The following is a 17657-nucleotide window of genomic DNA, read 5'->3' as shown; positions in this document are numbered from 1 at the left end:
CATGGAAACAAGTACAAATAAAAAACTACGTACCTAACAACCACTTATAATTAACCCGTTTTGGTCCTCAAATAGCATGATTCAAGCATAACTAGACATGAAAATCGTCTTTATATTAAGTTCACCATCTTCTACCTAACTTTATATGGTGTGCTTAAGGGTTGGGTTGGGTGGGGTGGAGGAATGTGTTAAACAGACAAAATGTTAAAACAAAAGCCACGTATTAAACGGCCCCCAAAAGCTGATTCCAGTCTCTCAAGTATCACCGCACGAATGTTTAGCTACAAAGATGACGAACATACCGTATGTCCTTGAACCGTCGACTCCAGAGCATCAACCAAATCAGCCGTGATTCCAATCAAGTTGTGGTAGTCGGCCTAAAACAAGCAACATGACAAAACTTAGAGATTATGACCTTCAGATTTCACGGAAACGCTAGTTTCTGGTAACTGTGTCGGTAGCGTGTCTAGAAAATCACGGAACCAAAATTTTGTTTCCCATGATTATTATATCAAGTACAGTCTATTCAAAAAAAAATATATATAGTTATATAACAAAACTAGTAGAGATTAAAGAAAGAAAGAAATGTTTTATTTAACAATGCACTCAACACATTTTATTTACGGTTATATGGCATCAGACATATGGTTAAGGACCACACAGATATTGAGAGAGGAAACCCACTGTCACCACTTCATAGGCTACTCCTTTTGATTAGCAGCAAGGGATCTTTTATATGCACTATCCCACAAACAAGGTAGTACATAACACAGCCTTTGATATAACAGTCGTGGTGCACTGGCTGGAACGAGAAATAGCCCAAAGGGCCCACCAACGGGGATCGATCCCACACCAACTGCGCATCGAGCAAGCAACTTACCACTGTAGTAGAGATTACTTCAGTGTAAGCAAGATATGCACAAATGAACCAATTACTGTACATGTAACTCGCGATAAATGGCCCATTGGACTATTTCTTGTTCCAGCCAATACACCACGAGTGGTATATCAAAGGCTGTGGTATGTGCTATCCTGTCTGTGGGATGGTTTTGTGTTGTTTAATGACACTACTAGAGCACATTGATTTATTAATCATTGGCTACTGGATGTCAAATATTTGGTAATTTCAACATATAGTCTTAAGAGAGGAAACCCGCTACATGTTTCCGTTAGTAGCAAGGATCTTTTATATACACGATCTCACAGGCAGGATAGCATGGTGGAATGTCTACCTGAACTTTTTTTCACATCTTACCCTGCATAAAAAGGGATCTGTCTCTACCTGCAATTTTTTTTTTATTCCACCGTGTCTATCTGAACTTTTTTACATGCCAACCCGCATGTAAAGGGAAGTAACTGTGCCTACCTGAACTTTTTAAAGTGCCACCCTGCATATAAAGGGAGGTAACCCTGCATGTAAAGGGAAGTAATTGTGTCTACCTGCACTTTGTTGTGTCGTTTGATGTACGTCATCGTCTTCTTTTCTGCATCGGCCACTCTCTGCTGAAGAATGGTGTTTTCCTGGTGCAGATTCTTATCATCGCCTCCCGCACTGCGCTGTCGGATGTTAAGGTTTAAAATCACACAATCTGTCTGTACCCCACTTCAATCAAACTATGCAGGCATTTAGATTCACTAATTGTTACACAACGGGGAATTTAGTCTTTTCTGAGTGCAGGAAGGTTGTTTAAGTTCAGTACTGTCATTAACAGCTGCTGGAGAGTTGTCAGTATTCATAAAGGCATTTCAAGTTATTTTAATCTAATTAAACTTAACATTTCAGTGGTTTTGAGATGAAATATTTTGATGTCAGCATGTTCACACTTAATTTGGGCGTGGTTATTTTGAGCATATGTATTTTGGACACAACGTTTATTACCTCAACTATGATGCAATCTAAAGCCCTGAAATGTATATGGGTTTTTTAATATATTTAATATGTAACTGTACTGCAAAGTAATAGTTAATATAAAGATTATTAATTAGTATTAATTGATTACTTTATTATTCATTCTTTTCTATTTACTCATTCATTAATTTATTTCATTTATTTCAATCACATGAATATTTTAAGTTACCCGTTTTCTTCTCTTTTTTTCATTTATTCACTTACTCAGCTTATATCAATTATTTATTTGACATGTTTATTTGTTTATTTTCTCTTTCATTCACCCATTTATTAATTCATCATTTTTTTCACTCATTTGAATATTTTTAGTTTAGTGTTTTCTTATTTTTGTTCATTCATTCATTCACTCATTCACTCACTCTCCCACTCATTCATTTAGCTTATATTCATTATTTATTTGTTTGTTTGTTTATTTATTACAGTATAATAAATAAACTTTAATAGTCCCTTATAATCAATGAACAAAGTGTGAAATGACATATGGCTAACTTGTGATTACTACTAAAGGCAGTGTTAATGCATTGAATTTCACAAACTATATAAACATTTACAAAGTATTCACATTGAATTTAACAATATTTATACACATTTTTACAAAACATGGGGTTTTTAAAGTCCAATCAGTAGGATACATAAAGATCAAACAATCTGGGCTGTGGTGCAGACTTCAGGGCGAGAGAGATGAACTTGTCCAGTCTGTTTTCTAAATCTTCGGACCAACTATCCTGAAAACAAAATTGGACGAGATTAGTTTTACAATTGGAAAAGAAATCTACTAAAAGCATTATGCAAAGATACACCTTGATTTGATCCAGGTTTCTGGGAAATTGGTCATAACCGAATTTTGAGAAGGTTCAATCCTGTGACCAAAGGACACAAGATGAGCACTCTACTGACTGAGTTAGATCCCACATCACAATATGATTAACGTTTTGACTACTGGATTAATTTTTAACAAAAGCCATGTACAAATTTATAACTTTTATTCACATATTTTCACTTAAATTTTTCATAAATACATAAAATAATGTTTATACATGTATGTGAATCAGTAAGTATTATTTTCTAAGTTTTTTTCTGACTTATATTTTAGATCAGTTAATGTGGATTAAAATTAGGCCAAAAATCGATAAAGTCACATTTACTTATGCAGATTTGTGGTCCGATGTCCAGTATTTATGGTCATTGTTACCAATAACTGTGTTTTACTGACAAGAATGGGTTTTTTTAAAACTGTGATTCACATCCCAATATTTCTTGATTTTCATTGTTGGTAAAACAGTCAAATTTGTCATCAAATTAACTTTCAAAATAAGGTATCAATTCCTGAAAATGACCACAACATTCTGTCATTGTTGTCAAGCAAAAATACTTGCAAAAACTAATTTTTCAAGTCAAAACTACCAGGTATTTTTCACACAAAAACAAAAAACTACAGCACCCATTATCACGATTAGTCTTTATTGGTGTTGTTCTATTATTATTTACAGTCAGTGTTGTGTTCAAAATGGCGGGGAAATATGAGTGCCCAGTACTGTATGTGGTATACAGTGTGTCAGCATGCTGTTGAGTGAGAATTCTCGCCAGCTGTAGTTAGAAGGTTAATGAACAATGACGAAGCCACTGGCCTCTAATGGTTCTTGATGATCATAGAACTTGGTGCATGTACAGACATTTTCCTATCGGTTTCCACACTAATGCTTATGCATAGCTTCTGTACTCTGACTTCAGTGGACTTGGTTTGAGTTTGGAATGTTTTTTCCTCCTAGGAGTGTTTCCTTACTAGGATTCTGAGCCTCTCTAGCCCCGTTTTGATTTTGGAGTTTGCTTCTCCTAGACAGTTGTCTTTCTTGACTCACGTCCTCTGTCTGGTCCATATTAGTCTAGTCTCTACCCATTTACCAGTCCAGCTTGGGTGACCCTACCAGGAGCTGATGCTCCAGCTGGCATAGCTCTCTGAGTCACTGAGACATGCAAGCTACCTCACCATGTCAAGGAATGGACCATGAGATAGTCTAATGGTTCATTACTGGTCCACAGGCAGAATGCTATCCGAGAAGTCTATAAAGTTAAAGTTTGTTTTTGTTTAACGACACAACTACAGCACATTGATTAATTAATCATTGGCTACTGGATGTCAAACATTTGATACTTCCGACAGATGAAACCCACTACATTTTTTACTAATGTCATGTCATAGGGTTTTACGTGCACATTCAGAACAAGCTGTTGTAGCGCACGCCTGTCGTGGGCACAAGAGCCGGCCATGACAGGAAAGGTTGGGGGAGGGGAGAGGAGGGACCGCCTGCACTGGCAGGTGCAAGGGAGCACCAGCAGCCTGATCAAATCGGTAGCAGGTGGGGGGTGGTGGTGGTGGTGGTGCTATGGAATTTGAATGGAGCAGTTAAATGCCAAAGAGAAAAGGGTGCGCAATTTTGATTGAGGGAATTTGGCGCAATTTTGAACGGTCGGTCGAAAGGTAAATGGCCGAGCTAATATAGGTTTTGATATTAGTGAATCGAGAGTAGCTCGTTAATTTTAGACCTTTACGATGCTGTGGTGTCTCCCTAGGTTGCCCATAGGGCCCTTATAAAGGGCCTGACCGCTTCTGGTCTAATGCAGTAAGGGATCTTTTATATGCACTTTCACAAAGACAGAAAAGCACATACCACGATCTTTGACCAGTTGTGGTGCACTGATTAGAACAAGAAAAAAACCAATCAGTGGAATGGATCCACCGAGGTGATTCGATCCTGCAATGCAAGCACCCCAAGTGAGCATTCAACCGACTGGGCTAAATCCTGCTCCACGAGAAGTATATAAAAGTAAACTAAACTGAAATGATCAAATGTTAAACACTCACTGAAAACAGCTCCTTGTATGACGGGTGTGCCTTTGGATTGGGAACAAATGGAAGTGCGTAAAAGGGAAGGAACTCTGTCGTCTGACTGAGAGTGGAGCCGCGGGTCTCGATGAATTGTTTAAATTCCACCATGTTCGCATCAGCTTCTTCCTGTCGAGTCAAAGGAATGGAACAATTGTGTAATAATCAGGCTTTCTGCCAGAAAGTATGAAGGGTGAAATTACATAACCTAAAATCTTGGAAATTAACGGATAAATTTTTATACTTTTTAAAAAGTTTCCAAATTCAAACCTAGTAGTGACACTTATGGTCTATTTTGTTTTTATTGTACACCTTCCGGTGTGCGATTTTGGTTTAAAAAGTTTAAGTGTCGTAAGGTCTCCCTGTTTACAAATCTTTAAAGCCCGCCACAAACCCAGGGAGCTCTGCTGTGCATCTCCAGTAGAACAGAAAATACACTAAATGTTTTGTATGAAACCATCCAAAAGATCGCTGTTCATGACTGTGGTTTCACAGGATTTTGAGATATATGCTGACTGTTTCATTTCTAGAAATCAATGTAATCTGTACAAATAACTTTTACGAGCCATGCAGGCTTGTATGCTAGCCAAGCGAGACAGTCCTATATGATTTTTGCGAGCCTCAGGCTCCCGGACTCTCCTCAAATTCGCTCACTGCCTTCAAATTATTTTCTGTTTCTGAAGGCTTAACAATGTATTCTTTCGCAAAACAAACGTACACAATGTAAATGTATTGCATCCTTTAACTATATATCACTTTGTCAGATAATAAACACAACTGATATCTTAAAGTGATGAAATTTGAAGAAAAAATAGTCATTGATCATCATTATAAACAAGATGGGATTTTTGTATAGCTAATACAAAAGAAAAAATGCAGTTTTGTGAAACAGCAATCATATTTTAAACTGATAATTATTATATAATAAAATATGTGCTTTTTGTAAAAAAAAAAACATTATTACTTTAATAATAATAATAATGCATCTTTAAAGTTCATTACTAAATCTATCGTGCATAGAGCACAGTAGTAAATTAAAAGACTAAAACATACACGAGTGTGGCCATGTTTTATGGGGTAGATCGCAAAGTAGATGTGAAGATAAAATTCCAGTTTTTGAGCTACAGAGTCGTCATTGCGGAAGCTTGCAGGTAAATATTCGTTCCACAGTTTTAGGAATGGTTGATGATTTCCAGTTCTGTAACTCTGAAGCATTTCATTCTGGGGAAAAAATAAAAATCCACAAATATACAAACAGTAATAATTAAACAAACATACACATGTACAATATTTAGGTGAGTGAGGCGAGGAGCCTGGTATTCTCAAAATAACTGATTCTGCCATCTTCCAAGGAATCAAACCACTCATATCAGGTGTTTTAATAATCAATGGGAAATCTGACCACGTGAAATCAATCACATGTAATTGATTGTAATTTTTGAAAATACTGATTATGACGAAGCACCATATTAAAGGGATAGCTCTGGCACTCGCCAAATTCTGTAATTTTGCAAGCAGATGGCAAATTTTATTTTAATTTGGCAAAATAAATTCAATAAATAATTGACATATTTGAATAAAATAATGGTGGTTTCTGCAATTTTTTTAATTTAATAGACAATTTGGCAAAATATTTTGCTCACCCATTACTAGCTCTGTATTACATTTTTGTATTATATATATATATATATAGATACTGTATATACAGACAATACTACACTAGTAGTGAATTAAATTTGGTCTACAATACCAAATGTTCGCTTATTTGTTTCTCTCAGCAATTAAGAAAATGGCCATGGCAAAAACATGCCTTGAAAAAAAAGTCACCACAGCATTTTCTACGAGACTACGGCAGTCTTACAATTAATGGGGAAGAGACAATTTCGTTAGTATTACATCAAAAAAATAATAATTCCATTGCAAAATAAATGCTGCAGAAAACTGAAAATACTGTGGCAATCTCCAAATGGTTAGTTGCCCGAGGTGGTATACATCTACAGTGAAACCTCTCAAAACCGGACCCTCTGTAAACTGGAATTCCCTTAAAACCAGACGTTTTTCGTGGCACTTTTTAAAATATCTGTCCAAAAGAGAACCTCTCTAAACTGGATACCTCTTATAACTGGACATTATAGTTGGTTTCGAAGGTGTCTGGTTTAGAGGAGTGTCACTGTACATACATGTACCTGCACTGATAGCAGCTTCTGGTCGGTTGGTGCCCTGCCATCTGTTGGTGAAATAGGCTTTCCCTTCTCGTTGCATTCCTTCTCAAACACCAGACAACTCTTCTCCAAGGTGTTGAACAGTAAATACTGAAATCAGACAAATAAGACTATTTTAATCAAACCGGTGGTGGATTCTTCCGTACATGGAATTTAGATGGATATGTGTTACTCAGGGCTTACGGTTTGAAAATCGATGGTGAGCAATAAACTGTTCTTCTAAAATTATGTAGGACAGTATGCAGTTGCTCTCTGTGAGAAATTCACAGTAAATTTTTTATTGAAATAAATTAGCAATATCAATGTGATGAGGCAAGCTGTTTTTTGACAAAGCATAAATTGGTTTGTACAGGCACATGTAAGCGACAACAATTGCTCGTATGAAACCATAAGGACTGGGTTATGGATAAAGAAACGGGTTATCAGAATTTATTTTTGCATTAATTTTAAATTTTTACAGGCCTGCCTCTGAGAGTTAGAACTCACTAAAACTATATCAGTATATACATGTATGTCAGAATTACCAAATGTTTGACATCCAATAGCCAATGATTAATAAATCAATGTGTTCTAGTGGAGTCATTAAACAAAACAAACATTAACTTTTTAACTAAGTGTAGAAACACCCACCCTTTCCCATCTGTTGGTGATTGGTGAGTAGGGAGAGACCTGAAACATGTTGTATATTCACTTTATTAACTAAGTGTAGAAACACCCACCCTTTCCCATCTGTTGGTGATTGGTGAGTAGGGAGAGACCTGAAACATGTTGTATATTCACTTTATTAACTAAGTGTAGAAACACCCACCCTTTCCCATCTGTTGGTGATTGGTGAGTAGGGAGAGACCTGAAACATGTTGTATATTCACTTTATTAACTAAGTGTAGAAACACCCACCCTTTCCCATCTGTTGGTGATTGGTGAGTAGGGAGAGACCTGAAACATGTTGTATATTCACTTTATTAACTAAGTGTAGAAACACCCACCCTTTCCCATCTGTTGGTGATTGGTGAGTAGGGAGAGACCTGAAACATGTTGTATATTCACTTTATTAACTAAGTGTAGAAACACCCACCCTTTCCCATCTGTTGGTGATTGGCGAGTAGGGAGAGACCTGAAACATGTTGTATATTCACTTTATTAACTAAGTGTAGAAACACCCACCCTTTCCCATCTGTTGGTGATTGGTGAGTAGGGAGAGACCTGAAACATCTTTATTAACTAAGTGTAGAAACACCCACCCTTTCCCATCTGTTGGTGATTGGTGAGTAGGGAGAGACCTGAAACATGTTGTATATTCACTTTATTAACTAAGTGTAGAAACACCCACCCTTTCCCATCTGTTGGTGATTGGTGAGTAGGGAGAGACCTGAAACATGTTGTATATTCACTTTATTAACTAAGTGTAGAAACACCCACCCTTTCCCATCTGTTGGTGATTGGTGAGTAGGGAGAGACCTGAAACATGTTGTATATTCACTTTATTAACTAAGTGTAGAAACACCCAACTTTTCCCATCTGTTGGTGATTGGTGAGTAGGGAGAGACCTGAAACATGTTGTATATTCACTTTAATAACTATGTGTAGAAACACCCACCCTTTCCCATCTGTTGGTGATTGGTGAGTAGGGAGAGACCTGAAACATGTTGTATATTCACTTTATTAACTTAGTCTAATAGTTTCTTAACAAATGGTCACATTGCTCACACAGTTGGGATACAGCTTAAAACTTACCTCTTTCACAATCGAGTTGAGTTCACCTTCGAAACCAACCACAGCAAGATTTCCAGACATAATTAGTCTGTCATTCTGAAAACACAGACAATAATTTTAAATTATTTTAGAAAAATCTTACAAATTGTGACAATGCAAGACCTTTAATGTACTAAGCTAGGCAAGAAATAAATTACAATTTACAAACAAGCTGATTTATTTATTTTATTTACATCTAATTATTTTTTGGGTTGAAAACGTGTGATTTTTTTTTCTAAAACATACTCCGGTTCATACACTTTTTTTGGAGGGGGGGGGGGGGTGTCTATAACATTTCATACGATCATCTCTCTCACACACACACACCCAGCGACCGAATCAAAGTTGATATAAACAGACCAGTGAAATAGTCGCTGTATAGGCCTACCACTAAATGAATTTTGCCCTCAATTTCACAGAGTTAAAAATCATTACAATATCGATAATATGATCACCATGAAAAAAGACTGCAGCTATGTTTTCTTTGACTTGTCGAAGTCAAATTTTAACAAGTATATAATATCAGAGTAAAATATCTAAACAGTTATAAAACGTTTCTTGGTACACCTAATGAAACACTTTATTTAAAAGGAACGTAAAAGTTTGTAACAAAACATTACAATATAGTCAATAACTTTTAAAACAAAAAACAAAAATGAAATGTTGATTACGTGATTAATAGATTGGGATCTCTGTCTACCTTTCTTATGTAGCACGCGAACAGCATAAAGTAGGAAACCAGTTAACTATCAGTGAATTCCAAATGTATTACTTGTGATGTTATGACTTGAGGCATTTTCCCCCTTTTTCATGGAAAATTCTTAGTACATATATACTTATTTTTTCAAATCTGATTTGTTACAAATAAAAATTATCATTAATGCATGAATTAAAAAGCGGAGGAAAATAATTTTCAAACTTGTATTTCTGCTATCACATATTTATAACAGGATACATCAATGAATTATAATAGTTTTGTGTTTCGTATATATATAGGAGGACTGCCCCTCCAGTGTTGCATTTTAGTAAAGTGGGTTTTTTTAATCCGATTATTACAAGTTGTTATGGTAGAGATTTGGAATAGCGAGAACACTGTATACAATTTAATGTCATCCATATAACAATTTTCATGTCATATTCACCGAAAACTTGAGCAATTTTGTCTCACAAACACCAGGTTCCGTTAAATGTTAGCTTATGCTAGTAGTCCATGATTCCATTTATAATAAAATCTTGTTTATTGACATACCTTGAAGAAATTTGACTACATGTATATATACAGACAAATAACATTTCAATTAAGTTTATTGGCTGCAAAAGTCAGTTTAAAAAAATTGCCGTCGGCATACTCAAAACTGCCGTCGGTAGGTCTTTTCACTGACGACAGTTTGTGTTTTTTTAATTGTCGTGGGTGAAAATTCTTAAGTGTGAACTCTGCATACACATTCATTCATACAAACACAATATATACAATCATGAATCATACACACATATATACTATCGGTATATAAACATGGTTCCTAATTTTGCTATTTGGCACCTAAAAAAATAGAAGTAGGTACCATCTGGCTCCTGGACAGAAAAGTTAACATAGAGGGCTGGTAGTGTGTTTATTAGTGATTACTATGCTGAAATGTTTTTATAAAGTAACTCGAAAATGATTGTGATGTAAAGGTATTTAACATCAAACATAGTAGGGTTCAAACTTAAGAATTTATCACCCACGGCAATTAAAAAAATAAACTGCCGTCGGTGAGTGAAAGGACCCACTGATGGCAGTTTTGAGCATGCCGATGGCAATTTTTCAAAACTTCAATAAACAATAATTTATTATAAATGGAATCATGGACTACTAGCATTTAAGCAAACATTTAATGGAACCTGATGTTTCTGAGATGAAGTTGCCCAAATTTTCGGTGAATATGACATGAAAATGATTCTATGGATGCCCATCAGTATTTGGTATTGGTTACTGTAGTTGGTGTTGGTGTACTGTGGAAATACCTGTGCCTTATTTTGCCCCTCAGTATTTGGTATTGAATAGTTGGTACGATGTACAAGCTGTCTTATCTTTTATGCACTGTTAGTTAAAATGTAGTTCAGTTAAAACAGCTCGAGTGTCAGTCTGACATTCATGGGTATTCGTTTTGCTAAACCGATCAAGGTTTTAATATTATTATTTTAATAAAGATTTTAAAACATCTAAAAAATAATAAGAGTTTTTTAAGTGATCTCCTACTGTGGGATAACATTTTTCTGTTCTTTTTATTTCCATCTTCATTGAATGAAATGATTGCATTGATGTCGCCAGCTGATAAAAAATAGTTTTGTTTTTGTAAAGGAGGTGTATATATTATTTGGCCCCCAAAATAAATGATTTTAATAATGAACACTACCACTTCCGTTGTTTTTATAAATGGCGATATCCCACTCCACCCCCCCTCTCCAAAATTAAACGTTTCTATATTTTATTAAGAATTGCTAAATAAACAAATTATGACATTAAGTAAAAATCATCAGTTTTGAGCAATTAAATCTGCAACTGAGGATAAAATATCAGACACGCAGTGATGAGTTAGTAGACACAAAAGACAGAATGTCCGTTCTGATCACGTGACAAATTTGGCACCAAATAAGTGGGTTTTCAGTCGGAGATTGCCGAAACGATAAAAATAAAAACATTTCATTGCTAAAATAAAAAACAATCTTTTATTTTGTGTATCAAACATACAAATGGATACTGGTATGGGATACAACAGAGGCTGTTAAAAATATTGTTAAATTACGTTACAGTCACTGTCGTAAGCTACTGAATTTTGTTATCAGTTGCACTTTGGTACACAACGCAGCTTGTTTCCTTTGATGTCCATTGTGTAGACTGATTGATGTTTTTCAGTGTGAAAAAAGTGTGCATTTTGAAATAGCGGAGCTGGGTGTTGTAAATTATAACAGGATGCCGAAAAATAAAGATGGACACAGAAAAAATACCAAATGGGGCTGCCAAATGTGAAAAGGGTGGCATAACACAAAAGCAAGGAGGCAAAATGCAGTGACAACGTATATTATACAACACAAGGTACACGCATGACTAGTTCCATCAAGTGGTACTAACTAAACACCCATTAACTCCGAAAAGAGTTCTGAACATTCAAGCATGTATGCTAATACATGTACTAGTGTTTTCCCTAGCTTGTTTTAGCATGGTGCAGCATTATGCCTCAATAGTCTAGCACCATCTTGCCTCAATCAGCGCCATGCTGCCCTGAGATTAAACAAGCCTTTTTCAGCAATTAATTCTAAAATTGCCTTTATAAAACACCCAAAAAGTTATTATTAATTACAAGTGATGTTATGACTTGAGGTATAATTATTAATAACTGTCCAAATGTCTGTCAGAGGAAGTAGGGCGATCTTGTCACCGGTCGATCTCGCCCAGGCGATCTCGCCACGGGCGAAATCGCCGTAAATTCCATATACTGCTGGGCGAAATTGCCGTACTATATATATCTAACTAAAGAGGAATTTTATGATTTAAAATGTTTATATTACTAACATTAATTACCTTGTAAACTCATTGTGTGGATGTTTATATATATATATTTTTTTTTTTTCCTGTTTACTCCGCCCAACTTTTTGAGAAACCAATATCAAACCCAAAACATGCACTGAATAATAATAAGCCTAAAGTACTGTCAGTTGGGCCAACTTTGTTGTAAACAGTATGGAAGACAGAAAACAGACAGATGGAGTTTCAGTTTGAATTTTATTAATTTGTTACATTAATATGTTCTCAAACAATAAGTAAGTGTACTATGAAATGGTACAGAAAACACAAAAGCTTGGGAATAAAGAACAGTATCAAACCCAAAACATTAATTAAATATTATTATAATAACCAATTTATTGTAATAAACAGTGACATTCCCGTCTGCTTATATGTATATAGAGTACGGCGATTTCGCCCAGCAGTATATGGAATTTACGGCTATCTCGCCTGTGGCGAGATCACCCGGGCAAGATCGACCGGTGGCGAAATCGCCTGACTCCTGTCAGAGTACTCAGGCTAGTATTTAGTCATCATGTTTCATCTTTAACTTGTCATGATAATAACCTGCTAAATGCATATTTTATTAAGTTTATAAAACTATGACCTTTAACAAATGTACCTATTTATAGTTTATATAAAAACAACATAATTAATAAATATGAAATATATATCTCAATTACACGTAAGTTAAAGATAAACTAATAATTTCTCCCAGTATCGGTTACACGAGTACTTTGAAAATAGATCACAACGCAATAACAATACTGCTTTAATTAAAATAACTGCTACACAGAAAATCAAATAAAGCGTAAATATGTAACTAAGTCTTACCTTAATGGCAAACAAATAATTCAACTAGACTGCCACTCCATTGTAGCGACATTAAACAAATGATTCAATACAAACTATATTAATTATATCTGTTCCAAATATTTGGAAACATGGCACGCTACACCGAAAACAAAATAATGATCCGTTACGATCTCGAATACCAGTCAATTAAAAAATACTGAAGATTTGGTCTAAAAACCCTGTTAAAAGTCCATTCTCAAAGTTGTAAGTGTGATATTTCGCTATTTTCATAAAGCGAGCTTTAAAATATATAATAATAATAATAATAATAAAATAATTTGGACATGATTTGGAAGGATGCCATATTTAATACAGGATGGTTGTGGTAAAAAGAACTTACACTTGTCTGACGCTCACGTCTTATTTATCCAAAACTTTGTACAACTGAATAATAACATTTATTGACATAAAAACGGACACTTACTTTTGCAATGCAGTATCACAGAAAAAATATACGGTAGGCTACATCTTACATAGTCGGACCTGTATATATATATATATATATATATATATATATATATATATATATATCTATATATATATGTGTGTGTGTGTGTGTGTGTGTGTGTGTGTGTGTGTGTGTGTGTGTGTGTGTGTGTGTGTGTGTGTGTGTGTGTGTATGTGTATGTATAGATATATAGATATAGATATAGATATAGATATATATATCGTCCACTCAAAGGACCTGGCAAAACATTGAACAGCAGGTTTCTGTTATATACAGGTAAACCAGACATTCACATATGAAGTTATATAGTTTAATACGAAACCTAGCTATTACTTAACCGTCATTCATAAAGTAATAAGTCACTACTATTTCCACTATAAATATGTTACACTATAAATATTGTATTGTTCACCTTCTAAAATGTCCAACTTCCTAAGTTAAACTACCTTTTTTTTCTGATGTAATGAAACGCATCAAAGTAGCAGTGTATATGCATGTACATTTAAAGAGATCAGAAACCCATAATTTAATGATACGGTATTGGTAGGCTATAACAGTTTGCCATCCCGGTACCGGCTCAGGTCAGATGGTTTTACGTGCACATTCAGAGCAAGCTGTTGTAGCGCACGCCTGTCCCCTGGGAGCAGGTGTCGACCGAGGGCTCCTGCATCCAGGACAGGAACGGGTTGGGGTGGGTGGGAGAATGAAGGAAATTGGGCTGATTTTTTAACGGGCCGCCGAAAAATAAAGAAGGGAACTACATATGTTTTTGAACTTAGTATGCCGAGAGTAGCTCGTTATTGGGACTTAGTTGGTGATGAGGTGTCTCCCTAGGTTGCTCATAGGTGCCCTTAGAAGGGTCTGGTCTGTTCAGATCGTGGCATGACAACCCAGGGGAGACTCGTTTGTAATATGTGTACCGGCTGCCACCCAGGGTATAACCGTACATATAATGTGTTGAGTGCGTCGTTAAATAAAACATTTCCTTCCTTCCCACCCAGGGCGAGTTTTAACGACTCAATGAGTAGGTGTAAGGCCACCACAACCTCTTCTCTCTCACTAACCACCAACAAACTAACCACTTACCCACTGTCCTGGACAGACGGCCCAGATAGATGAGGTGCGTGTGTGCCCAGGGCAGCGTGCTTGGACCTTAAAGGGACATTCCTGAGTTTGCTGCGTTCTAAGATGTTTCTGACTAATAAAATACTTCTACGATTAAACTTATATATTAAATATATTTTCTTGTTTGGAATATCAGTGTCTGTATATTCAATGTGTTTCTTGTCGTCTTAATATTTGTAAGAAGCCCAAACTGAATTTTGTCTTCAAATAATTTCGTACGTACAAAACATTATTTTATATTTTAAATATTCGAACGATCAGAAATACATTTAATATACAGCCACTAATATTCCAAACAAGAAAATATATTTAATACGAACGTTTATTCGTAGAAATTTTTATTAGTCGATAACATCTTTAAAAATTGCAACAAACTCAGGAATGTCTCTTTAATTGGATATAAAGAACATAAGTTGAAATGAATAAATGAAGGGGGTCTCACTGTCCTGAAGAGGCAGTCCGGGTTGCTGGACTGTGTGCCCAGGACAGCGTGCTTGAACAATAATTGGATATAGGCACGTCAAAAAAAAGTTTGCTTTATTAAATGACACCACTAAACATGAATTCCATTGTGACGGAATTACAGAAATTCCCAAATAGGCATATTCCAACTAGAAATATTTGCTCGTTATAGTGGCGAATGTGAAGAACTATTGTCCAAGCCCATGTATATAGCTTCATTTTCATGTTTTAAAGCTTATATACATTATATTACGTGGCCTGCAGGGATGAGTTTGGGGGGAGGTTACTGTGACGGAATTACACTCTGACATAGCATTCTGAGATAAAGTACTTTCTTAAATTCCTGCTCAGTATTATATTTTAAACATACCAAACCCACATTAATATTTTGAGTACGTATCGAGATAGTTGTAAATGTCTCGGTTGTACTTGGATATCAAAATATCTTTACCTTTCATAGATTAATAACTCCCTTACCCACTGTAATTCCGTCACGTGACGGAATTACAGATGCTGTAATTCCGTCATATCAATATATTTACCATTAAAACAAACTGTGATTCTCAATCTTTTATCCAAAATAAAAACACAGTTAACAATTTGACACCAGGACATGAGATCAACACTGGCCAATGGGCATCTCATGACGGTAGGCCTACCTACATGTACATGCGACACGTGGAATTGTGCCAACTGTTCTCACCATCAACAAGGCTTAATACTCAACAAGAAAAACTGCAGCTTAAACACCAAAACAGCTCAGACGGTATGGTCCTCAGACAAACTCAACAAAGAAATTTTGAACTATAAACAGATCCTCAGACAAACTCAACCAAGAAATATTCAACTGATCCAAAGCTTCAACATGAAAGTGGTCGTCACCAATAATATTAGTATACTGTAGAATCGGTCAGGAGCCGTTGCAACTTTCCAGATGGCAGCACTCTCAATTTATGTAATCATTTTTCATATTAAAATGTAGGTGCTGCCATCTGGAAAGTCACAACGGCTCCTGGCCGATTCTACAGTACTAACGGATACTAGTCCTCAACTATAGGCATTGTTGTGAATGTTCCACAACCCACCGATGTTTCGATGGTGGTCACAGGGATAACACACACACAGAACTGACAAAAACGACGAGTCCACCAAGACCCTTTAAAGACAGGGTAAGCAGGTATAACGTTCATCATCATCTATTACCCTCCAGTCTTCGCCACAAGATTCATGTACCCAAATGCGGCATTTTTGGCATTCGATCCATTCATCCGTTGATTTTGGGTCAGATACAGAGCCATAGTAATGGCCGCAGTACCCGCATAAATCGTCGCTATTGGCATCATCAGGCTCCTTTCTGATTTTAGGATGTTTAGGTGCTGGTGTGGGATTTAATGACTTTGTTTTTTTCGAATTTTTTATGAAACTTGGACCTGCGACGGGTTGAGGTCTCACTTGGTTCAATCTAATTAAAATTAGCTCCACTATTACATGTGGATCTAAAGACAGTCAGTTGGAGCTCATGTCCACCAATCAAAACCTTACTTGCAGAATCCTGCCAGTGATTTAAAACTAACAACACTGCGTAGTCCCAATGTCCACGTAACATTTCGTCTGTAAATAATAATTTAAATATTGACCAATCACACTTCGCCTTTTATAACGTTATTTGGGAGCATACAAATTCTAAAAATATCGGGCGAGTCTATTTTAGTGGCCGCAGTACAGCGAACCATACCAATACGTACGGGGTGGGTTATCAGTCTTCAATTTTACATTAAAAATTATTTATTTATTTATAAAAAAAAAAAAAACCCAACTAAATCAGTCTTCAGTTTTACATTACAAGTTATTTATTTTATAAAATAAAACATGTTTTAAGGCATTCGTAATTTACACGAAACATGTCGTATACCCTCAGGATAATTCGGAATGTTTTCAAATTATTTTTAAATCACTGGCAGGATTCTGCAAGTAAGGTTTTGATTGGTGGACATGAGCTCCAACTGGCTGTCTTTAGATCCACATGTAATAGTGGAGCTAATTTTAATTAGATTGCACTTGGTTAGCAGCGGTGTCACTGGGCGCGGCACTTGGACCTGCGACGGGATTCTGCAGATTATGACGAACGGGAAGATTGCGGTATTCGTCAGCACTTGTGTAAAATTTCAACTGGATGGTGTCCTTGTCAAGAGGTTTCAAGAAATGTGTTGTAATTGTTCCATGAAATGTTTGTAGACCATTCCAGAGGACTTCGGTACCAACATCTTGACACTTCTGCTGGATTGCTGCTTCATCCATGACGTGTACATGGATATTTGTTTCGCAGGATCTGACTGCAGTGGCAAGTGTTTCTGCATTATTGACGATGACAGTTCTGGCCATAGTCAAGCGATGTGCCATTCTTTTCACATTACCTCCGAGTACGTCATTCGGTCCTTTTCCGTGTGACGTAGCGA

At 36.1% G+C, this 17657-nt stretch overlaps 1 protein-coding gene across 3 annotated transcripts in view; it reads right to left on the bottom strand.

Moving 5' to 3' along the window:
* LOC121390461 (lisH domain-containing protein ARMC9-like) overlaps positions 1 to 13339 on the bottom strand; it is a 44923-nt gene extending 31584 nt beyond the window's left edge. For all 3 annotated transcript variants that reach the window (XM_041522282.1, XM_041522284.1, XM_041522283.1), the window contains exons 1-8: positions 13146 to 13339; positions 8750 to 8824; positions 6980 to 7105; positions 5847 to 6014; positions 4773 to 4922; positions 2542 to 2634; positions 1441 to 1557; positions 303 to 377 (exon numbers count right to left, since the gene is read on the bottom strand). In XM_041522282.1, coding sequence (XP_041378216.1) covers positions 303 to 377; positions 1441 to 1557; positions 2542 to 2634; positions 4773 to 4922; positions 5847 to 6014; positions 6980 to 7105; positions 8750 to 8809 — 789 coding nt within the window. In that variant the 5' untranslated portion in view covers positions 8810 to 8824; positions 13146 to 13339. The remainder of the gene's footprint in view (positions 1 to 302; positions 378 to 1440; positions 1558 to 2541; positions 2635 to 4772; positions 4923 to 5846; positions 6015 to 6979; positions 7106 to 8749; positions 8825 to 13145) is intronic.
* Positions 13340 to 17657: the final 4318 nt, after the last annotated feature.

The sequence above is a fragment of the Gigantopelta aegis genome, chromosome 15, assembly GCF_016097555.1.
Source record: "Gigantopelta aegis isolate Gae_Host chromosome 15, Gae_host_genome, whole genome shotgun sequence".
NCBI lineage: Eukaryota > Metazoa > Mollusca > Gastropoda > Neomphalida > Peltospiridae > Gigantopelta > Gigantopelta aegis.
Note: the sequence above shows the minus strand (reverse complement) of the source record. Positions and strands in the feature narration are given on the sequence as shown.